The 24,707-nt window shown below is 36.4% G+C and overlaps 4 protein-coding genes across 5 annotated transcripts; 2 read left to right on the forward strand and 2 right to left on the reverse strand.

The window, feature by feature from the left end:
- Positions 1-767: 767 nt before the first annotated feature.
- LOC128679555 (facilitated trehalose transporter Tret1-like) lies at positions 768-10,479 on the forward strand. Its single transcript, XM_053761869.2, has 9 exons — positions 768-1,145; positions 2,699-2,808; positions 3,608-3,727; positions 5,630-5,785; positions 6,474-6,641; positions 8,250-8,382; positions 9,175-9,410; positions 9,825-10,019; positions 10,160-10,479. Exons 1-9 carry the CDS (start codon positions 1,079-1,081, stop codon positions 10,451-10,453), a joined length of 1,479 nt encoding a protein of 492 aa, XP_053617844.1. The 5' UTR covers positions 768-1,078; the 3' UTR covers positions 10,454-10,479.
- Positions 10,226-17,418, reverse strand: LOC128679556 (facilitated trehalose transporter Tret1-like). 2 transcript variants are annotated; one of them, XM_053761871.2, is made up of 9 exons: positions 17,298-17,418; positions 16,763-16,866; positions 14,823-15,052; positions 13,700-14,020; positions 13,249-13,354; positions 12,846-12,941; positions 12,390-12,613; positions 12,130-12,312; positions 10,226-11,012 (listed from the first exon to the last, which is right to left on the reverse strand). In XM_053761871.2, exons 2-9 carry the CDS (start codon positions 16,800-16,802, stop codon positions 10,767-10,769), a joined length of 1,446 nt encoding a protein of 481 aa, XP_053617846.1. In that variant the 5' UTR covers positions 16,803-16,866; positions 17,298-17,418; the 3' UTR covers positions 10,226-10,766. The 2 variants fall into 2 exon arrangements, with proteins under 2 accessions (XP_053617846.1, XP_053617847.1); XM_053761872.2 differs by lacking the exon at positions 17,298-17,418 and having other exon boundaries at positions 16,763-16,930.
- Positions 17,419-18,771: 1,353 nt separating this feature from the next.
- On the forward strand, positions 18,772-20,585 carry LOC128679561 (uncharacterized). The gene is made up of 2 exons (XM_053761878.2): positions 18,772-18,857; positions 19,807-20,585. The coding sequence occupies exons 1-2, from the start codon at positions 18,830-18,832 to the stop codon at positions 20,559-20,561; spliced, it is 783 nt and encodes a 260-aa protein (XP_053617853.1). The 5' UTR covers positions 18,772-18,829; the 3' UTR covers positions 20,562-20,585.
- LOC128679560 (uncharacterized) lies at positions 18,798-21,134 on the reverse strand. The gene is made up of 2 exons (XM_053761877.1): positions 20,674-21,134; positions 18,798-19,782 (listed from the first exon to the last, which is right to left on the reverse strand). Exons 1-2 carry the CDS (start codon positions 20,979-20,981, stop codon positions 18,885-18,887), a joined length of 1,206 nt encoding a protein of 401 aa, XP_053617852.1. The 5' UTR covers positions 20,982-21,134; the 3' UTR covers positions 18,798-18,884.
- Positions 21,135-24,707: the final 3,573 nt, after the last annotated feature.

Raw genomic sequence — 24,707 nt, forward strand, 5'->3', positions numbered from 1 at the left:
TAAATTAAAAACGTAGCCACCAAAATCCGAAATAAAATAATATATCTTTTCTGCTATTTCCATTCGAATTCAGAAGAAGAAAATTAGTCAAATTGGCATACAAAGACATGCGATTCGATTAGGATTCGAGCCGAGAACAATTAGTAGGTACTCCGGAGTACCACCTTATTCCATTCATTTTGATCTTTGCAAATTAACAACGCTTTGGAAGTCGTCACTTTTTGCCGTCGATAAGTGATGTACCTATATCAACCCAAGTTTATCACTACCTTACGAATTAAGAATTATGAAATTTGATTATAAATATAGACCTTATCGCTTAGAAATATAGTAAGTTTCAGATAATGTGACCTAAAGACAAGTTACAATGGAATAAGTTTTTTACAAAAATATATTTTTTTGTTTTTATTGTTGTCAGAGAGATCTTATTGCATTTAATGTGTGACAAAAAGTCTTTGAGGTGTTCCCACGTCTTGATCCATTCCTGGGTAGACCACCAGGTCATGCTTATCATCGTATTGCATTTGTCATCCAATCTAAACGTGTATACAAAATTCTTCAGTTCAATCGGTTGAAGATATCTGCTTCAAATTTGAGTTGTAATATTCCACCCGAGACTTAGCGACATAGATACATTGAAGTTAAATAAAATCTTGTAAAAATAATACACTAATTATACTACGCATAACAACAAGATCAATATTGACTGATGTTCAGAATAAATCGTGATATCATATTGTCTTAAATTAACTACAATTGAAATATTCTCTTTAGTCGTTTGATACACCAACGTTAGGAAGACGCAAAGATGTTGGCGCCGGCTTTTAAACAACTCAAACATTAAATTTACCAATTTTTAAATCGTTATTATAGTTATTTTAATAAATAACTATATATAAATATTATTGTTATAACTACTTCATACTCGAATCGATGGCGCAACGTTGTGGAGAAAATTTTCGCCTCCGGTATTAGAACTTATTGAATGATTTCTGTGTGTCGGATCCACCAATTCTTACTTTTAAAAAAACTAAGCTATTTTTACGTAGTTTAAAAAATAGTGGTTATAATAGACATTATGAAGAAATACTACTTTGTGTTCAGTGAAGGGAGCAAAATCAATCAGCTAATATGTGCTGTTCTAAGTAAGTTTTAATTTGATCTTCGATTCCTTCTACTAGTTTTGTCCTGTATTCTGGTTTCGGAGCAAAAGAAAAACATAAAATATGCTAACCGTTCTCTCCAGCAGAATTTAAAGGTCAAGGGAATACTCCCAGCATTCTAGACACAAAGGACGCGTTCAAAGAAAGAAGGAGATTCTTCTTCATAGGTCACTATTTCTCTCAATTTCACCAATAAACCCACCTGCTTCAGCTGTCTAAACGTGGCATTCAAGCTTCGCTCTGTCTGCTCCGTAAGAGATAAAATGTGATAATTAAACTCCTTGTAACAGCTGCGTTAGTTCCTATCACGCTGTTAGTCACTGGAAAATAAAATTGTTATTGTTTTTGACGACCTCCGTGGCCTAATGGTCACCATGCCGGACTGCTACACTGGAGGTCCCGGGTTCAATCCCCGGTCAGGTAAACATGGAAATTGATCTTTTTCAGATTGGCCTGGGTCTTGGATGTTCATCTATATTATATGTTATAGAATATAGTATCTTTGAGTTAGTATCCCATGACACAAGCTTTGAACTTACTTTGGGGCGAGCTCAATCTGTCTGATTTGTCCTTGTTATAAGAACGTTATATACCATTCGCAAATCATTGTGGGTGATGTTTTGTTTTAGCTACATATGGTAATTTTCCAGATAAATAATCTTACGCATATCAGTGCTCATTCATACTAATATAATAAAGCGTTTGTTTGGACGTCCTAATCGCTGAAACTACTGATCCGATTTTAAACATAATTTCTGTTATTTCTTTTAAAGAATTATTTTCATTAATTTATTCAGAGGTTATTCCCGGATGCGTATGGCCTCTGTAGTTTTAAAACCGGCCGCCTGCCTGTCAATCCTCTTTCGGAATGCAGTTATCACTACTTTTATTAGTTGTCTAAGCTGGTGAGGCTATTATTGTGCCTTTAATCGAAAATTTTGATACATTTAAGTAAATTAGTAGGTGCTACGTCGGATTACCCAGGTACTTATTCCATGAGTAAATAAAATTATAGTAAACTAACTGCCCGTCCGTGCTTAAACCATAACAGTATATTATAAAGAGGTAAGCGTTTGTGAGTTTGTATGTTTGAGGCGGGTAATCTCCGAAACTACCGAATGGATTTCAAAAACTCTTTCACCATTAGGGTAGTACATTATCCAAGATTGCTATAGGCTATATTTTATCTCAAATTTCCCACTTGAGCGAAGCCCCAGGCAACATATAGTTTATTATTATAAAGAGGTAAGCGTTTGTGAGTTTGCATGTTTGAGACGGGTAATCTCCGAAACTACCGAATGGATTTCAAAAATTCTTTCACCATTAGAAAGGTACATTATCCAAGATTGCTATATTTTAAACATCTTTTAAATTATAGATATAACGAGAGGTTTATGTCTATATAGGTATATAATCTATATACAAAAAAATCCGTTGCGTAGTTTAAGATCTAAGCATACACAGGGACAGACAGACAACAGAAATCGACTTTGTTTTATACTATGTAGTGATGATGATATATTGATGAATTTTAGTAAACTTCCCCGTGTTCTGTTATGGCTGTATCATCGGCTGGATGTCTCCCATGTCACTCCTGCTACAGTCAGAAAATTCACCTAGAGGCAGTCCTTTGACCATTACAGAGGTAAGGGGCAATGTATAGAAAACACTATCGTCGTGGTATCGTCGTGGATCGGATCGGGAGGTTCCCTCTATTGTGGTTGAGCTTCGCGATGGCTGACTCACGCGTCAACTCGTGAACGGGTGCTGCCGGGGGGAACTGGTCAGCTCGATCTTTTATTAAAAGTTTTTTTTTTGTTTGGTTAATTATACATTATATATATATTTTTTTTTCTTTCATCAGCACTTGATCACAATCATAATATGTTTCAGTATACCTTTTGACCATGTACTTTATTGTGTACATACATTGTTATATTACTGCTAAAAAATTATACATAAATTTATATTTAAAAAATGGCAAGCCCTTCTGGCATAATAGGGCCAACACTGTTTGAATGAGTTTCTTTCGGCATCTCTTCTCAGCAGTGGTCGTTCCGAAATGCTAGTAGTTTGTAGCTTTGGTAAACATCATTTAATTTATATATGACGTGAAAAAGTGCCTGTGAAGGCCTAATTTCTGAATAAATGATTTTTATTTTTGCGTGTATTTAATATAGGCATACTTACGTCAGATATCGATTTCATCGAAATCTGTTTAGCCGTAAGAGCCATAAAACCTGTATTAGCAAAATATAATCGACAAAAAACGAATTTGAGACTTTCCCAGTTATTCATACAAAAGTTCAATATGTTTTGTTACTGTCGTTCCTTATAACATTGATTAAATTGACAAAAAGGGACAGAACATATTATCGTACAGTATGTTTTAACTTTATGCATTATTATATGGTTTATTATATGTGATTAATTTTCTATTTCAGATATCATGGATGGCTTCCATTGCGTACATGGTCGCAGTGATATTTGACTTCATCATATCGTACATGGGAGAAGGCATTGGGAGGAAGATAACCTTAATTTTTTTATCCCTGTGTACTGCCGTAAGTATGGAGACAGATGACTCAAATTGTTTTATTATTATTAAAATTATAATAACTAAATCCAAATGGGTGAATTTCACAAGCGTTTGATATCGACGTTTCATTCGTGTCCGAAATTTTTTTAAATAAAGAACACTTTTTTAAATTAAACATTTATAAAATTAACATTGTATCAGTACTTTACTTACTTATTTATAAAATAGGATAATTATATTGATTAATGTGTGAGTATGGTACAATTTAATAAACACTAATGACAGCCCGCGGCGGAGTTCGAAACACTCGTGACATTCATTAAATATGGTTTCGCTAGTTATCATTGGTAACCAAACATTTTTTATAGATATATGTAATTTTTGACTCAAGCTTTTATTGTCATCAGGGAGATCTTGTTTCATGCAACGTATGACAAAGAAAATCATATCGGTGCAGTAATTCCACGTGTAAAATTTCATGACCGTTGAGGAATTCCCTCGTCGAGAGTCGATCCTAGGTCACACACGTTTTGTTTGAACGACAACGCAAGGGCGAGCATATTATTATAATGCCTTGTCATTCAAACAAAACTTATATTATACAAACTTGCTCATCTCACGTCTTCTTCAAAATTGAGTTGCAGGGCTCCATAAATATTGCAAGTTGAATTAAAAAAAAAACATTATGGTTTTTTAAAATTTAATGTAGTAGTACTTATGTACAGTCAACAACATATAAAGTCATCCTGTATGAACCTTTATAGCTTTATGGGTAGGTTGATGTGCTGTTGACTGTACAACCAGCTGTTTACCCGCAACTTCACCGTAGAATACTTACTTCTGCTTCTGACCATATTTTTCTTTTACCTATGCTTCTGACGGTATAATTATATTTTTTATGATTTTGTGGTCGTCTTTTCACCCCCATCATCATCCATCCATTAGGGGCTGATTTGTAAAAAAAAATCTTATGGTTGAACGGGGATCTTTAACTAGCTACGTACATACCAAACTTCATCAAAACCGATCCAGCGGTTTAGCCGTGAAAGCGAAACAGACTTTCGCATTTATAAAATTAGTATTTTTTATTTATTTATTTATTATATCGTGATACAAGGTTTATTTTAACATAGGTTCAGTTTATTTATAAAAAACTTAAATACCACCTTGAAAATCAGAGCTATTAGGTACTCTATAAACAAATTCAAATAACATTAAATATTACATAACCTTACATAAAAATATATATTTCTATGACGAGTATAGAATATAGATATATTACATGATAATTATTATAAGATGACTATAAATGTAAAGGTTTACTAATATTATAAAACAGAGACGCCGCAATTCGCAATACCTGTAAAAGGTGACTAAGTTATGAGCACTAATTGTAATTACTTTAAAATCATTGTAACACTTGGTTTGAATATGAATATTTACGAATGACAATAAATTGCACTTCGAAAACTACTAAGGTTTGTGGCGAACAGCGTGAATGAGTTACATCAAGCATATATAATATAGTATCTTAAAATTATTCTTCATAGTCGTATTCCTCATGGCTGAGGGTCGTGGTTATTACGTGGATGGAATTAAACACACACAAAAACTTTCTTGGCATTATTAATCGAGTGGTTTGCCATTGCCTTCTCAAATTCACACAAGTTAATAATAATCAACCAGTGTGCAAGTTTCCTCACGATGTTTACCTTTACCGGAAGCAAGTGGCGGACGATGCAAACTACTATACATAAGTCAGATTGGTATACAAACTCATGTGGCACGAGTAGGATTCGAACCTGGGACCTTTCGATCCACAGGCGTCGCTTCTTTATACCCATCTTAAGACTAGAACTGTCTTTTATTATCATTAGTATAAATATTCTCATTGCTCAATCAAAGTAAGACAAACTTTTAATTAAAGGGCTGTTGGATCCTAAAACTATGTTCGATGGAAGTGTGGGCTTTCATTCTGGCACGAGCCTTGGCCGGCGTCACCATGGCTGGAGTCTACGTCATCTGTCCGCTATACACCAAGGAGATCAGCGAGAACAGCATTAGGGGCTTCCTTGGGACATTGGCAAGTGTCTCTCTCTCTCTCTCTATCATTGGTAAACAGATAAGAAAAAAAAACCAGCAGTACTTAATTATCTTCAGTCATTTGTAGCGTGTGGTGTAGGCCTACCACAGGATAGAATAGGATCACACTATATCCTCACGTGGATGTCGTACGAGGCGATTAAGGGACACACAGTCTAGGCAGCTGATAGATATCAATGGCATTCCTAAGGAGGGTTGTCGTCAGGCAGGCGGCCGGTTGTAAAATCACAGCAGAATCTTCAAAATTTTAAGGATACAATGATTCCTTCCAACAAACATTCAGACATGTGGTAGTGACCAAATACTGTTTGAATGAGTTTCTTTCGGAATTTTTCTCAGCAGTAGTCATTCCGAAGTGCTAGTATCTTTTTTAAGAAAATTAATATATTTATTAATAGTAGCAGATTTTGCACAAGGCTTCACCTCCTTTCCTTTCCTGCGGGAAAAAATCTTTTTCTCGCGATATAAATTAGCCTATGTCTTTTTCCGTACTCCTAATCATATGTATGCAATAGATAAAGTGTGACGAGGTAACAAACAAACTTACTTTCGCTTTTATAATATTAGTTAGGATTAGGAAAAAATCTGATACGAAAAAGTGTCTGTGGAAGCCTGATTTCTGAATAAAAACGTTGTTTTCGATCTTGATGTCCGCTTTCTCTTCGCAGATGATATTCTTCCAGACGACCGGCAACCTATTCCTGTACATCATTGGCGACGTCCTGAGCTATACCACCATCCTGTGGATCTGCCTGGCCATGCCGGCGGTGCACATGGTGCTGTTCCTGATGATGCCAGAGTCTCCGTCTTATTTGGTGAAGAATGGCAAAATTGATGTAAGATCTTTATTATATTATATATTAATTAACCAGCTTTTGCCCGCGACACGTGAATTCAATTTCTTACAAGGAATCGAAGTAAAATTTCAGTTATTCTTTTATCGCGCTTTATATTGTAAGGCTTATAAAATCTATTTATTTCCCGCTATTAGGGTTGGAATTTTGAAATATCCTTTCTTAGCGGATGTCTCCTAGTCACAATCAACCTTCCTGCCAAATTTCATCTTCATGGGCTCAGTAGTTTTCGAGATTTCGTGATACGTGAGTGAGGTTTTTTTCGCTTTTATATATACTATTTTTGATGCGGGTTTTTTAATAGATAAAGAGATTCCAGAGGAAGGTATATATGTGTATAATAAGCATAATATTGCACCCGTGTGACGCTGGGGCGGGTCGCTAGTGGCTTCATAATTATGCACTATACATTGAAGAAGCGTTGGTGGTGTAATGGTTATGACGCCCGCCTGTGGATCAAAAGGTCCCAGGTTCGAATCCTACTCGTGCCACATGAGTTTGTATACCAATCTGACTCATGTAGTTTTCATAGATCACCACTTGCTTCCGGTGAAGGAAAACATTGTGAGGAAACCTGCACACTGGTTGATCATTAACTTGTGTATGAAATGAAGAAGACATTGGCAAACCACTCCATTAATAATGTCAAGAAAGTTGTTGTGTGAGTTTTATTCTACGTAATGACCACGACCCTCAGCCATGAGGAATACGACTATGAAGAAGATACATTGTTAATGAAAAAAGAACGCAACACGTGGATAAATGTTTGACCATTTTGTAAGATACGAATACTTAAAATCATAATAGAAAGAAAAATAGAAGCAAAATCTGAAATAAGAAAGTTGAGGAATGGATATAACTGACAACAAAAACTTGTGGCAAAAACCATCACTGTAAAAAAAAAACTCATTTTACCTACCAGGAACATTTAATTGTAACCCCCGACGCAAAAAGTGGGGTGTTATAAGTTTAACTTGTCTGTCTGTGTATCTATATCTTGTGGCATTGTAGCTTAGACAGATCAAGTTTATTTATTCTTTTATGTCATAGATAATTGTGTCCCGAGTGTTCTTAACAATATTTCATGAAAATCTGTTCAGCCGTTCAAAAGTTGTAGCGAAATGAATATGAAAGTCGGGTTTTTTTCATTTGTCTAACAAATAAACGTTTGTTTGTTTGTAATAACTTTATTGCACGAAAATAAGCACATTAATCAAAATTAATACAAGAAAGATTGTACAACGGCGGACTTATCCCATGCAGGGATCTCTTACAGTCAACGCCGATAGGTTGAGTGGACGTGTATACAGTAGCAGGCTCGTCAGAACTAATAACGTACAACATGAACATAGAAGACTATAAATTGTAAGAAAATAAATAAATATACTTAGGAAAAGTAAAATCTAAATAAATGAATATATAAATATATATAACAATAACAAAAAATACATAAAATAGATATAAATACATATTACAAATAACATACAATTATAAATACATAATATAATAGCCTAAATGTTAGACGTGACAAGAGAGGACTTAAGAACGTGTTCAAAGATAGAACTTGTAACTTGTATTTTATTCCAACAGGAAGCAATAAGGGTGCTGGCGTGGCTGAGATGCCGTCCTGAAGAGCACGTCTCCTTGAAGGAAGAGCTGGAAGGCATGATGAAGGAGCAACGGGCTGATGCTGAGAGCAGCCAGTTTGCACTCAAAGCTATAAGTAAGTGAGTGTTCATGAATAAATTCACCCTGGGCCTCGCTTATGTGGATAATCTCCTTCTTCTCTTCGGTGGAATGGATATTCGCCGCTGACGAAAATAGCGTAATAGGGTTCTGCGTACGTTGTTTACGTTAAAGTTGACGGTGCAACACACCCTTAGTGAAATTTATATGAGATACAATTCAAATTGAAACAAAATCCTCGTCTTTACATATTAAACAATTATTTAATAAGCTTAAAATGACATTTAACTTATTTTTTTTAGAGTTGTATATCAATGACAATGTTTAAAGTTTTTTTATCAAGGCAAATGTTTACTTATATTATAAAAGATTTCGTAACCGGATCTAGACATAGAGTTTCCCAGACAAACATATAGTCAAGTGAATTTGTATATTCACTAAAAATAATAATGTAGATTCTTATCATGGGCACCGAACTATCACATTTTTGTTTTAAATACACCTTGCCTCGTGCCTTAAAGCTAAACGTGATTTCCAGTTCAGCAACACTTGGCTTTGTCTACCTCGTCAATTATCGAGACGTGCCACTGTACCTGTGACTGTTATCTAAGTAGCAAATAGACATTGGACCTTTCATGACTTAGACTTACTAGTACTGTGAAATTGAATATAAAAACTAAAACTATTTACACATTATTTTTCTTTGGCCATAATAGAGAAAAAATGGCACAAAAGAATTAAGAGAGCCGAACCCAATTGAAATATGGATTGGCTAGGAATGATGATGATAAGAATACGTTCATCTAGACGTTCTAATTCTATATTCCAGTACAAGACAAGATTCTCTTTAGAGCGTTCCGTATCGCGATCATAGTGGCCCTCGCGCGTGAAGTGTGCGGTGCTATACCAGTACTCAACTTTGCTGGGGAAATCTTCTCTTTGTCTGCTGAAGGGGGAGGGGGCTTGGGCCTCTTGACCCCTAATCAACAGGCAATGATGCTTGGAGCTGTTCAAGTGTGTGGTGCTATGTTGGCATCTAGCATGGTTGAAATCGCTGGTCGCAAGGTACGTATGTCTTCCATAGTTATGATATCCTGGTAGCGTGAACAAACAGTAATTAAATCATGACGCGGACCACCGGCTCAGTAGTTAAAATGCCAGCCTATGTAATCAATAGAGGCCAGATTCGAATCCCAATCGTCCCATATTGATATACTATTGTATACCAATGTAACTCATACAAGATAGTTTTCACCGACCACCACTTAATTACTCCCGGAAAACATCGTGACGAAACTATATAAAATTGAGAAGACACTGGCAATCTAGTCTATTCAATTATCAAGAAAGTCGATGTGTATGTAACATTCGACATGATAGCCACGACCCTCAGACATCAATAATATAAACCTTGGTAAAAGTTGTTGTGACATGAAAGCATTATTTGAAGATTTTATTTTTTTTTTATTTTAATTCCAGCCACTTTTCGTCGTAACGGCCATTGTGTCAGGGCTCACCATGTGCCTCCTAGCGTCCTGGTTCCTGACGAGGGAGTTCGGTGTAGCCCTGCCATCCTGGATTCCCGTCACCACTCTCTGCTTAACCATTTTCTGCGACTCTGCTGGTATCCAGCCTGTGTGTATGGTCATCATTAGCGAAATGTTCTCTTTTAAGGTTTGTTACATTTCTGTCCTTTCTTGTTTTCTTAATTTGTTTCATTCTGACTACTATAATATTTGTAACGTATATCATTCACTTACCTACATATCTTTATACCACTGCTAATAAAAAATAATCCAATGTTTATTTTTCAGTATCGAGGAACAGTCTTGGCAGCATCTATGACGCTAGCTTCAATAGCTTCTTTCTTACAAATGCTGTTCTTCAAGCCACTAGCAAATGCCATTGGCATTCACGTATCTTTCTACTTCTTCGCAGCGGTGTGTCTACTAGCTGCCCTTTATGTTATCCTGGTATTCCCAGAAACTAAACTCAGATCTGTAGAGGAGATACAGAACGATTTGAAGACGAAAAAGGAGAAGAAAGCTGAATTAGAGATGAGAAGTGCGAAAGAGATAGAAACAGAAAAAGAGAATGAAAAAGTGTAGTGTAGAAAATATAACTTGGAAGTAAACTGTAGTATTATTCGATTCCATCATATACCTATCAAGCTCGGTCAACAAGAAAGAAAAATTAATGGATTTCACATAACACTTTATGTAGCTAGGTACTAAAAATTTCGAACTGAAATATTGCAAAAAATTAAAAAAGAATATATATTTTTTAATTATTTAGTATATATCATGGATTAGTGTATTTAGGGAATTTATTAACAAAATTACTGTAAAAACGTAAACATTTAATAAACTATGATATACCTAGTTAAGTCCTATAATATTCCTAGATAAGACGGGGCAATATTCATTGCTCTGTTTCTAAATCTCTCCGTTTCTTCAAGAACAGCGTTTGTATGACATTCACACTTAATCCTTTGGTCTCCGGGACGAAGAATATGCTGTATCCTGAGGTGAGGAAGCTAATTGCAGCGAAGACGAAGAAGACTGGCCCAATGCCGTATCTGGCGACGATAGACTGGAAGACGTACAGCAGAGCGAAGTTGCAGAGCCAAGCCCATTCCATTATCAACATGGTTATATAGCCTTTTACCTGAAATCGAAAAAAATAATCTATTTAGTTTACGTGCCAGTGAACATCACGTTTTTATATAGCTACTACGAAGCGGAAAAACAGACTTGCGGATACCAACCAACCATTGAATAAAACTTATATCTGTGATTGAGTCCAACTTTTGGCACTGTTCAACAAAATTAGTAGAGTGCAAGAAATGATCTGCTTTTACAAGTACCGTTATTAGTGTGGCAGTAAGTACATAAACACTATAAGGAACTTAACAGTCTACCAGTGTATGTATGTTTTCGCGTGATGTTTTCCTTCACCGAAAGTACTAACTTTCGGGACCACTAGGTCCCCAGACCCTTTTCTGATTCCCTTGTAGCAATACACTTGTTTTACTACCCCAAACCCGTAGCGGCAGACGTATTTTTTATTTATTTAGTACTAGCTGATGCCCGCGACTTCTTTCACCTGGCCGAACAATTGTTGGTAAGGACTCAACATTTTTAGAGAAATTTAACTGTACAGACAAACATAACGATACCTATATGGAAAGATACTCATACGACTAAATATATTCAATGTACGGGATTTTACGACCTCGGTGGCGCAGTGATCAAGTTCTTGCCACTGAACCGAGAGGTCCCGGGTTCGATCCCCGGTCGGGTCATGATGGAAAATGATCTTTTTCTGATTGGCCCGGGTCTTGGATGTTTATCTATATATGTATTGGTTATAAAATATAGTATCGTTGAGTTAGTATACCATAACACAAGTCTCGAACTTACTTTGGGGCTAGCTCAATCTGTGTGATTTGTCCTAATATATTTATTTATTTAATATATTTTTCTACTGTTTTATTATATGTATTGATTATCACATTACCTGCAGCATTAAGTATGTAGTGGCACTATATAATTTACTTTCTAATCTAAATGGTGTTTTTCATCTTCATGATTTTAAACAATGAATGACGATGGATTGTCTTTCGTTGTTTTTTACATGGGTAAGATCAACGAGGAAATTGTATAAAGTTTTAGCATACGTCGACGCAGGTTTATGTTAAAACCTATAAAAAAAAAAATGAGTAGCAGCGCAGTGTATCAATGTGACTGGCCCATTGGTCGAAAACTAAAGAATTTAAACCCACCTCAGGCAAAAGCACCTCGGCCATCATAACAAATGGAACCGTACCGGCTCCCACCGTGTAACTAATACTATATAGGTATATGAAGACAGCGATCAGCCATTTTGGACCCCACTCCGATATGATGAGAATCCCGATTATGACGCAAAAGGTGCCCGTCAGGAAAGAGGCTACGATGATTAACATCTGGAAAAAACGAAGGAAATAAGTTATAATTTTTAAATTGAAGTGTACTAGGGTATCATAAATGACAAATATCTCACCCGTCTTCCAGCCTTGTCCGTCAAGAATCCTCCTAGAAGTGATGACACCACGTTAATGCCACAGAGTAGCACACTGCATAGCGCTGGCGACATGACATCTGCTGGTACGACTTGAGAAAACAGGGGTATTGCGTATACCACCACCACGACCAGCCCTTGGAAGATGGCGGCGGTTATGAGGACCAAGAGGACCACCATGGCGCGGCGGGTGGAGCGGGACTTCCCTGGAGAGTTTTAATTTTAACATGATTACTATCTCAGATATTATGTATGGCTATCTCTGTTCTTCTTCTCAACTTCTGAGAACCTGGTAAATTGTCATATTGCATGGAAAACAAGACTGAACCAAAAACCTTTGGTTGGGTGTTAGTTCTTTTTAAAAGTTATAAAACATGTAAGAAATATATTTATATATACCTTTACATGAATGTATATATATACAATAATTATACTTACTTAATAATTCCATAAAAGTAAGCGGTTTCTGCGGTATTGACGGGTTTTCGGGATTCAATTTCTCTTCCTCCGGCGATTGAAAAATTGATTTGTCTTCTGCAATTAATTATATTTTAGTATTAATTAATCCGGCAAGCCGAAATATTGGCAACAACAGCATTTCCAAGGAAGGTTGACGTCTGGCAGGTGGCCGGTTGTAAAATACCGATCAAATCTTCAAAATTTTAAGGTTTTTTTTACGCTGAGCTTTGCGGCTTCACAGCCCAGAACGACACGGCAAGCCGAAATATTGCCTAATTTTTACATTTTTCTAACCACAACAACAACTATATGAGCGTATGTTGTATTTTTTTTCTTTTGTTTATCTATTGCTTGTTAAAGATAATCTCAGCTAATACATTACCATCTAAATCAGGATTGAGAGCGCGTTTTATCTTTTCTATCTCTTGCATAACTTCCTTTGAGTTAGGATCCCAGCTTCTGTAGTATGCTACGGATTTCTTGGCTTCCTGAAAAAATATAGACGTAATATTTTAACATCTTCAAGCCAGATGGTCAACGTTGTCTATTTATGTTGTAGTTATACAGTCATATTAAATAATTTTTTTACAAAAAATATTTTTTTGACACAAGCTTTTGTTGTTGTCAGAGAAATCATATTGCATACTCGCCGCTTGTAGGTGCACTATCAGGTCATAATAATGCATTGTCATCCAAACTAAACGTGTGTACAGAATATCAGCTCAATCGATTTAAGATATATGCTTCAAAATTGATTTGCAAGATTCCGTCCGAATATACATAGGTACACTTACATGGCAAGTTAAATAAAAGCTTATAAAATTATATCTTACCTCTTCTTTTCCCTTCTGCATAAACACGACAGGTGATTCCTTCAAAATCGATAAAAGAACGACACCAGCGCCCGACATTACCAGGAACACATAAGTCATAGTGTGGTAACTCAAAATGCTTCCCAACAATATAGATACCAGCATTCCTAATCCATTGAAAACCACGAATAATGACGTCATTATGCCTCTTATGTTCTCCTGGCAGAACTCTGAGATGTATACAGGAACTACCAGCATAACAGAACCACTCACACCGAACAAGAAGATAGCTGTTAAGATGACTTCTACAGTACTAGAAAATACTACCAAAGTCCAGGCGATCTGAAAGAAAATTACAAATTACTTTAAGAGCCATATATATATCTAAATGAGATTTGACCTCAAGACATTGATTAATATCTATTACAAATGTAATAAAAATCGGCCATCTGTGAAAGCGTGACAGACGACAGATGTAAGTTACTTAATTGTTTGGTTTAGGATTTCTTGATAGCAGAGGAATCTTGATAAAACTGTTTACGTTTACAGGTACACATTAATAGGTAACACTTACTAGCTGCGCCCCAAGGTTTTGCTCCCGTGGAAATTTCAAAATAAAAAGTCCGTATGTGTTACTCATTTAAATGGATTTGTTATAACATGTCACATGTCATTCTTTTTAACTTATTTTTGAAAATAATAATGAGATGAAAAAATCTGGAATCGAGCGGGAATTGAACCCGCGCCTCTGTCTATTCGGGACAGTGCTCTTAACCACTGAGCTATCGAGACCACCAGCCAGTTGGGCTGAATCAATTCATCTCTTCACGGCTCACGCCGAGACGACGTAGTTTTTTCATCAGAGAGTTGTAGGTACACTTAATTAACACGTAAGAAATTATGTTTTTTGAAAATACTCAAGCATCTATTTAAATGGTTTTGTTATATAACATTTTTTCATCTCATTATTCTACTTGTGTACCATATTTCATAACAATCAGTCCAGTAGAGTTTCGATGAACTAACAACACAAGTATGTGTGTCCTCACAAACTTTCGCATTTATAATATTAGTTGGATTAGTAATCTTATTTATTTATTTCAGCATAATTGCTTTGGCTTTGAAGATAGTGCAATCCACTCACCAATCCCACACATGTTGACAATATAGCGCTATACTTCCTCCCCAACCTCCCCAACAGCACGGCCATCAAAGGGTTCCCGATCATCCCCCCCACCGAAGACAAGCTGCCAAATAGAGCAGCTTCGCTTTCAGACATCGGTCGGTTTAACGTCGTGTTCTCTGATTTGAATAGGAGGAGAGTTGTTGACGGCCATGCGAAGGAGACGCCAAAACCCATGCAGCCTAAACCCACTGAAAAAGGATTATGTAAACGATTATAAAATTGTTAATTGTTATTACTTGTATCTCCTTTTGGGACTCACGGCACATAGTCCGGTCCTTTGAGAGGCTTGCGTGGGGATATGGATCCAACACGTAGAGGCCCTTTGGAGAATTTTGATGTTGTGTAGGTCTCCCGCCAAGACCCGCTCCCGGATATACCAATGAAATGATATGACCATGAGCAGGTCTCGGCGGGAGTGTGAACTATTGCAGAATAATGGATAGAAGTACTGGTCTATAGAATGAAATTTGGATGGAACAGGGGCCTCCCCTGGGAGCACTCAGGTCCGTGGGGTCGCTACTCCCCAACAGCTCGCCACAAGCTGCCCTACGGGCTAATTGTTATTATTATTATTATATGTTATTGCGGTGTGACTCAACGGGAACAAATCCACCAATATAACATTTTTTAATCTTCTTCAATTAACAAAAATATCGTTCATATTGAAATAAGGACACTACAGATAAATATATAAGTATACTAGCTGATGCCCGAGACTTTGTTCGCGTGGCCGAAAAATTTTTGGTCTTCTTCTTGACCATATCCCACTCATGTGGGGTAGGCACAGTATGTAAGTTCCTTCCATTTCGTTCTGTCATTTGCCATATCCATTGATACTCCTTTCCTGTTCATACTATCCTCGACACACTCCATCCATTTCGTCTTAGGTCTTCCTCTATTCCTGGAACCCTTTACTTCCATCTTTAATGCCCTTTGAGTGACGTGATTTTCATCTCTTCGTAAAATATGCCCGTACCAGCCTTAATTTCTCATTAGCTGGTGCTACTTTCATACTTCCTCTTACATACTCATTCCATATTTTATCTAATCTAGTTTCCCCGCACATCCATCTCAGCATTCGCATCTCTGTCGCATGGAGTTTCTTTTCATCCGTCACTTTCGTCGCCCAACATTCAGATCCATACATTATGACAAGTCTAATAACTGCCTTATAAATTTATCTTTCAATTTAAGGAGTCAAAATTATTAGAGAAATTTAATTGTACAGACAAAGCGTAACGATACCTATACATACCGAACAGATGTACAGAAGATACTCATCAGACTAAAAAACTATATTTCCTAAAGTTTAGCTGGACCATCACGACTCACTCTTCGTCAGGTGTTCCAGATCACCATTAGAAGTTCTTCAATTAACTCTGACTATAAAAGGTCGTGTGCAGCTAAAACTTACTACGTGAGCGAAGTCGGGAGGCTTCGCTTCTACCAAACTCCAACCTACCCAAATTCATTGCAAACTCGCCGCTATTATCGCGCCATAGAGGTTCGTGCAAGGCAACTTGTTATGCTGTTGACTGTACCTATTTGTTATGTTTTACAAATAAAATATTTTTTGTTTCTTTCTTTCAATAAATTAAATAAATAAATATATTAGGACAAATCACACAGATTGAGCTAGCCCCAAAGTAAGTTCGAGACTTGTGTTATGGGATGCTAACTCAACGATACTATATTTTATAACAAATACATATATAGATAAACATCCAAGACCTGGGCCAATCAGAAAAAGATCATTTTCCATCACGACCCGACCGGGGATCGAACCCGGGACCTCTCGGTTCAGTGGCAAGAACCTTACCACTGCGCCACCGAGGTCGTCAAATAAATAAATGCTGGAATACACAAGGCAAAGTTAGGGGGTTACATAGCACACTTACGTATTATCCCAGAAATGACTTGTATTAATAATCCCTTCATTTTTTTTTTGTTTATTTTTTCTTCACTGTATTCGACACCACCGCTGGGTGCCTAATCTGCGACTCTTTTCACGGCGGACAATTTTTCGCGTTATCAATGACAGGTACCAGGCAAACATGAAATCAAAGGATTTGTCTTAATGATCGAATTGACATAGTCTCTCAAGCGTATGTGAGATAAAAAGATAAGGGTACGCGCACAACGTTTTATTTATTATTTATTACAAACGGAATTTCAGAAAAAAAATTAAATTAATTTTTATCCTTTTGTTAATAAATATCAATATTTTTTTAATATTTACTTTCATAAAATTAATCATGCCTATTTGACCCTTTTTTTAAACAGAAAGAAAATTAAAAATAAGTACCAACCAATAGTTAAGTAATTTAAATTAAATTCAATATGTGTTAATCAAATATAAAGGCTATCTAAATATGAAATTTCATAAAAATTGCCCCAGCTGTTTGAGAGTGCATAAGTAACAAACATACTCACAAAGCTATGCCATACTTAACTTTGATACCACTAATATAAATTTTGAATTATTTTTTACATCATTTTACGATAATTGAATTTTTTTGCTCGTAAAAACGAAGACCGTGTATCTACTATTCAACAGTTACAGTACCTCTACTCAGATACCCGTTACATACATTGCTAAATTAAATAATGGACCGGACTTAGACTTGGTCCATTTGTCCACAGCATTCGACTGTCCGGATCTGGCAGCCGGGAAAAAATCGGACCGGCGGCGAAGCGAGCTATATTATTCGTAACGTTTGTCCACAATGGGCGGCCTCACTGCTCCATTGCGTCGATTTACAGCGTTGCCACAAGACGCGGTAGGTAGTCGTAAAAGCCATGTCAGATGCCTTTAGTAATAATGAGTTAAAAGTCCGTTGAGTGGTCCGTTGACGGAGTGTTAACGGTGTAGTGCGGAGCGGAGAAATTCACAATTATAGCCCACGTTAATTCAGACAGATTTTTTCTCGGTTCCCGGATCCGGTCCGACAGGTATGGGCATACGTCCTAGGGTCACCTTGTAGCTTCTAATATAGTAATTTTTCAACCTTGATATATCCCTTTCCTTAATATAGTTCAGTGTCAAGTCAAAAGCATCAACGCTTCCTGTCCACAGATGGGCGTAGGCCGCTCTCTTCTGCGCCATATTCCTCTGTTCTTACATTACTTACCCATTTAGGTACGACCTATGACAGAATTTATCCCAATCTCAACTAATTGTTTGTTATCTCTTCACGCATTATCTACTGGGCCGATTGTTATGAAATTTAGTACACGGGTAGAAAATAACCTGGAGTAACACATAAGGTACTTATTATCCCGAAATTCCCACGAGAGCGAGGCCCTGGGGCGCAGCTATTCCACTTATTAATTACGAGTTAGAGAGTTGAGTTGAGTTTACGTTAATTACGAGTAACCCTATGGTTACTCGTAATTAACGGTTACGATTTGAAATGTATTTAACTCTTAAATTTTTATGTTAATAATGAAAACAATAATAATTACATTAAATTATTGTTATAATTACGTTTTAAATTATTTATATTTTCTGTATCCGTGTAATCTGACCCTAGAGCGCTTGTAGACGTCCGTTTTTTTCACCGGATAACGGACCGTGTTTTTTGCCGGATTCGCGGTGGTGTATGAATTATAATGAATGTATGTACATGCACCGGACATCGGTCCGGCGAACAATTTACGCCGGATGCACCACCCCTTCCCCTCGGCGCGACGGACACCGGTCCGGTGTAAGAAATGGCGGTCATCCACGCCAGTGTATTGGTGCGTGTTGACGCTGCCGGACGTATTGCCTGTTTTCTGTTAATTGAGTGCCGTCTACCTGCGTTCTTTTAAAAATGGGTAATATTGACATGGAATTGTTAATAAGTTTGGTTGAAAATAGGCCTGTACTGTGGGACAAAACCCAAGAATGCTATAAAAATAGACAGTCGAGTTTTGCCGCTTGGAGAGAAATTTGTCTTGCGTTAAATGAAGGTTTTGAAACGATGTCCGAGAAAGAAAAAAATGATTTTGGTAAGTAACATTTTATTTTCATTATTTTTATGCATGTTGATTTTGCCATGGTACACGCCCTACTGGTGACATGAAATACTCTGCATATTTGTTACGAATCATATTTGCTGTTACATTACCTCGTGTTGAATGGGAACGAGGCAAATGGCATAGAGTAGACACCATGTGTGAACTAGCAGTGTCAGTAGCATTATTAGCAATACCCTCTACTTTATGAATTATGTTTTGTAATAAGCAGCATGTTTTTACAATGTTAACAGCAGTATCTGTTGAAACATTTAATGGTCTATGCAAAATCCTCCATTTATTGGATAAAATACCAAATGCGCATTCGACGTAGCGTCGCGCTCTTGTGAGACGATAATTGAAAATTTTTTTTATTGAGTCAAGTTGATGCCCACCGTAAGGACGAAGTACGTGTTGATGTAAAGCGAAAGCTTCATCAGCAACAAATACATAAGGTAACTCACTGCCTGCACCTGGCAACTGCTTAGGTCGAGGAATATTTAATTTATCGCCTACTATTCTTTTCCAAAATTCTGTTTCTTTAAATACTGCTGAATCGCATTCTTTGCCGTAGGCTCCAACATCAATAAAAACAAAATTATAGTTTGTGTCTACCACGGCCATTAATACTATTGAGAAATAGAGCTTGTAGTTGAAAAACATTGATCCACTTTCTTCTGGCTTGATGATTCTAATATGTTTTCCGTCAATGGCTCCCAAGCAATGAGGAAAATTTGCATTGGTCTCGAAATTTTTTGCTATTGTTAACCATTCGTCTTCCGATGGTAGTTTCATATAAATTGGAGAAAGGGTTTCCCACAATGCTTCAAATACTTCTTGTACAATACAGCTGATAGTTTTTATACCCATTCTGAAACTGTAATGTAGATCACTAAATGTGTTCCCTGCAGCTAAATATCTGTAACAATTTTTTCTTTTTTAGGCAAAGATATCATAAAAAAATGGAACAATGCAAGAGATAACTGGATGAAATATCACAAAAAAGTTAAGGAATGTAAATCCGGCTCTGGTGCAAAAAGTCTACGAAAATATAAATTCTACGATCAAATGCTCTTTTTGTGTAAAATTGTGACTCGCCGAACAACGGAAGCAAGTATTACATCAGAAAAAAACATCACACAATCTCACAACAAAGAAACTGACTCACAAACCAATAATGACCCTACCGCACCAGCCAATACTACCGATTTAACAAAAACAAGCAAGAAGAGAAAGACAGACTGTAGCGAAGTTGATCGACAAATGCTTACTTTAATTAAATCAGTTGAAGATGAAGACAAGAGTAAGAGTATGTGTTTTTTCAAAGGTATTGCTCCGATTGTAGACAAGTATAGTGATGACGATTATGTTGAATTCCAATATGAAATCATTAAAGTTATGAGAAATTTAACTCGGAGAAATCAAGCGTCCATGCAGCAGCAAAATTACAATTACAATATTAATCGAGGCTACACTACGGCTACACCCGACTACAGGATACACGAATATCAACCAACACAACCCATTCCATCGACATCCAGGATGCCCTATGAATATCAGCCAACACAACTCATTCCATCCACATCCAGGATGCCTCAAGAACTCATGCAGCAAGATGATTCCCAATCTTCAATTATTACTGAATTAAGTTCAATCACATCGCCTGATTACGATTTCGATTTTTCTAAAACTCCTTAATTTATTTTTTGAGTATAATAAAACAATTACTACCTACTAAATTTTGTTTTAATTAATACAGGTAATCAATCCCCTTTTCTATAATTTGAAATTGAACATCTCTTTAACATACCTTATCGTAACGGCTAATCTCTCTGCCGGGGAAATAGATTTACGCATGTCAGTATCCTCGTGTCTTATTTTATCATATATGGCTGTTAATAATAGTTGAAAGGTTTCTTTCTTCATCCGAAAATAATTGTAAAATTTAGTTTCATCTTCTTCCAACTGCGTAAAAAGAGTTTGAAATGCACCATATTTTTCCCTTTCCAATAATATAGGATGCACCCACGATGACCTTTTACGTTTTTCTATTTCTTTTTGTTTCTTCTTGTACAAATAGTAGGCCAATACGAGTTTTTTTTTCTTATTATTCGACATTTCACACGTGTGTAATCTCTGACTACCAGTTCAAAACTAACGCATATAGACGGCAGTCCATCCATCCGGTAAAAAAAATATGTATACAAGGATAGCCGTTTATTCACGGTCCGTTATCCGGTGAAAAAAACGGACGTCTACAAGCGCTCTTACACAATGATTATCAGAAAATACGGCTGGAAATATTATTAGGGATCCGATATTACAAGAAATAAAGAAACGACTATGAACAAGTTTTCAACTCCAGACGACAAATAGGGACATTTAAATATAGGTACTTTTATATTACTCCAATACACATTTATATGTAAGTGTTTGTTTGTCCTTCGTTTATTTAACGTCAATAAATTGAGTTGATTTATATTTGGAGATAGATGGAGAACTATTAGTGACACATTTTTATCCCAGATGAAACCGCAAGCAACACCTAGTTTATTACGATATAAAATCATTTTGAGTTACTAATACAAATTGGAGCTTTTAAAGTAATCTCTACATAATTGACCAGCGAACGAAACGATCGAAGTCTACAAATCAACTTGGGCCAAAAATATTTTTTTGTATGTATTGTATCTTACGAATCGTTGGTCTGGTTTTGATGACATAAGGATCCTACGATCTGTCAATAACATTTTTAAGTTCGTGGGGAAACAAAATCGGTTAAGTCATTTTTGAAATATTCACAATTTTATAAAAAATTGTGCTCACGAGGGTCTAATTAGTTTACGTTCGCGGCGAACAACTAGTCTAAAACAAAGTGGCTCCCCGCTGTCCGTCTGTCCTTATTTATACTTAAATCTTTGAAATTACGCAATGTGTTTTGATGCGTGTTCTTTAATAGATAGACTGATTCAAGGGTGAAAGAAATTACAAAAATTAAACCTTCGCTCGGGTAAAAACATGATAAATTTCACACCTAAACCTTCCTCAGGAATCACATGATCTATTGTTGAAAACCGCACGAGAATCCGTGCAGTAGTTTTTGAGTTTCTCGTCAGAAAAGGCAGAGAATAATATGTAAGAAAGGATATTATATACTTAATAGAAAATACTTACAAATTTCAGATTATCTTCGCTTAACAAAAACCCGACTCGCGCCTGACCGTACCTACCTAACGAGCTAGTAAGCAAACAAACGCCTGTCGCAAAAACCATTAAAGATTAGTCATATTTTGGCTTTTATCATTAGATTAATTGTAGATATGCTTATTTTATAATGTTTCGTTATGAATTAGGAAGTAAAATGCGAATCACGCTTATCATCAATACATAGAATAAAACAGTAAAAAAAGTGTTTCTGTACATTGAAGATATTTAAATTTAAAAAAAATTGAGATCGCTATAAAATCAGTAATAGAATAAGAATTTTAAAAAAAGTCTGTTTTGTTTGCACACGCTAATCTCTGGATCTACTGGACGGATCTGAATGAAACTTTTTTGTTGTATAGCTATAAAGCCTGGTCAACATATAGGGTATAATTTATTTTGGAAACTGGAACAGCTCTAGCAGAACCTATAAAGACCAACTAAACTGTAGGAAATATAGAAAAGACACCTTAACAAAAATTGTTCGCCCTGATGATCATTTTCTGATGACGTATATAAATCGAAGATATGGAACACCTGATGATGAACTCCAACAGACCTGCTGCACTATAACAAATATGATAAAAGCGCCTTAACAAAAGTTGTTCAGCCTAAGGAGCATTTTTACATAGGTATTTATAAAAGACTCATTTGGTCCACGTTTTTAACGATGATTCGCAAACATCTTGAGATTCTCAAAAATCTATTTTATTCCCCATGTCTTCTTTGCCGCGAACAACAGCTCTTCTATAATATATATGGAAATGACGTCTTAGTAAAAGTTAACCAATCTGATAAGCATTTTCTGTTAAGTGAAGTCTGAGCAGAAATTGTTCAACCTGAGGAGCAGTAACGGTTGGCGTATTAAAATAGAAGAATTCGAACATTTCTGAAACTGAAGTTCTGTAACAAAGTTAATCTTATATTTACCCTATACTATTATCACATAAGCTGGGATTACCTCCACGTGGTGAAGGCGGAAGCGGAAACAGTTTGGGCTAAGTTTCGATGACGACGGAAGGTATTCGTTGAAAACTTGCCTGAACTGGCTAAAACTCCCATTTATGTATAGAATATACCTTCGGGCTTATGTTATTTTGAGTGGTTACTTATTTCCTTGCCAGTTTATCTGTGTGACACGGCAGCCTACCCGGCAACGCAGGGGAGCAGTAACTTAGATTTTAATAGCAAAGAAAATATTTTAAATTGTGTAACCATGCCTATTAATGAATAAGAGTTTCAGATTTTTCTGTAAGTTAACCCTCAACCCTTTTAAAAGGGGGGTGAAAGATTGTATGGGACTTAATAAAAATTTTAAGATAAAAAGCTGAAAATTGGAAAACATACTCTTCATCATTTTTCTTAAACAATGACCGAAATTTTACTATGAAATTCACGCGGGCGCAGCCGCAGGCAAAAGCTAGTAAGACAATAATATAGATCTGGGACTATAAAAAAGAAACTTCTAATATTTATATAAATTCTTGCATTTTATGGACTTGAATGTTTATTTTAATGGCCTAAATTATACTAACAGTGAATATGAATTTGTAACTATTTTATCCATCCTGACCAATATTATAAATGCGAAAGTAATTTTGTTTGTTACCTCTTCACGCTCTATCTACTCAACCAATCTTCTTGAAATTTTGCATACATATAGTTTGAAGTATGGATGGAGAAGAACATAGGGCGAAGCCGCGGGTAAAGGCTAGTCGGTAAATAAATAAATAAATAACTTAGTAGATGTTCGCCGCGAACTTAAACCTCGCGAACACAAAAGGTAATTTTTTTTTTCAAAATCGTGAATATTTCAATAACAACTCATTCTTTTATATATGGACTCAACCGATTTTGATGCCCCACGAAACTTAAAAATTCTATTGGCAGATAAATTTCGTCAAAATCAGACCAACACGGTTCGTAAGTTATCGCGTTACAAAAACATATATAGTTACATACGAAATGTTAGTTAGTTTTTACACATACAGCTCGCTCGGTCAGTAATGTTGGTAGGTATGCATTTTGAGCCACGGTCCGGTCCGGTCAGCCGGTCCTTTGAGGCAGTCATCCCGAAGCCAACATTGAAGAGACCTTTTTGTAATTTTTTATCCTAAAACTAGCTTACGCTCGCGGCTTCGCCCGCGTGAATTTCCCACATTTATTTTGTCCTCAGTAGTTCAAACTACTTACATTATGCAAAATTTCACGAAGCGTGAAGAAGTAACAAACAAACTTACTTTCGCATTCATAATATTAGTGAGGATGAGATGGCATGCATATGCAGAGATCTATTCCCATTAGGAAACACTAACGGTTGTTTATTATGTACCTTGTATGCTGTGCTCCATAGCTTGTTCGTAAAATTTAGGTGCATGCATGTTTGAATGGGCAGAGTTCATGAAGTAGAGCGAAAGGTTTCATCAGCGCTTTTATAGACCAATGGGCGAAGTCTGATTTACATTTCACTTCTCACCATCGAATCAATTCGAAGTCAAACGCAGCGAACCAATCATATTGCGCTATTGTGACGCAGCGACAACCACACTGCAATGTGATTGGTTCGCTTCGTCTCACAATGGTGAGAAGTGAAATTCAAACGCGCACTAAACCGTCAGTAGCTCTTCCAAGCATTTTCGA

This window comes from Plodia interpunctella, chromosome 22 (genome assembly GCF_027563975.2).
Source record: "Plodia interpunctella isolate USDA-ARS_2022_Savannah chromosome 22, ilPloInte3.2, whole genome shotgun sequence".
Taxonomy (NCBI): Eukaryota; Metazoa; Arthropoda; class Insecta; order Lepidoptera; family Pyralidae; genus Plodia; species Plodia interpunctella.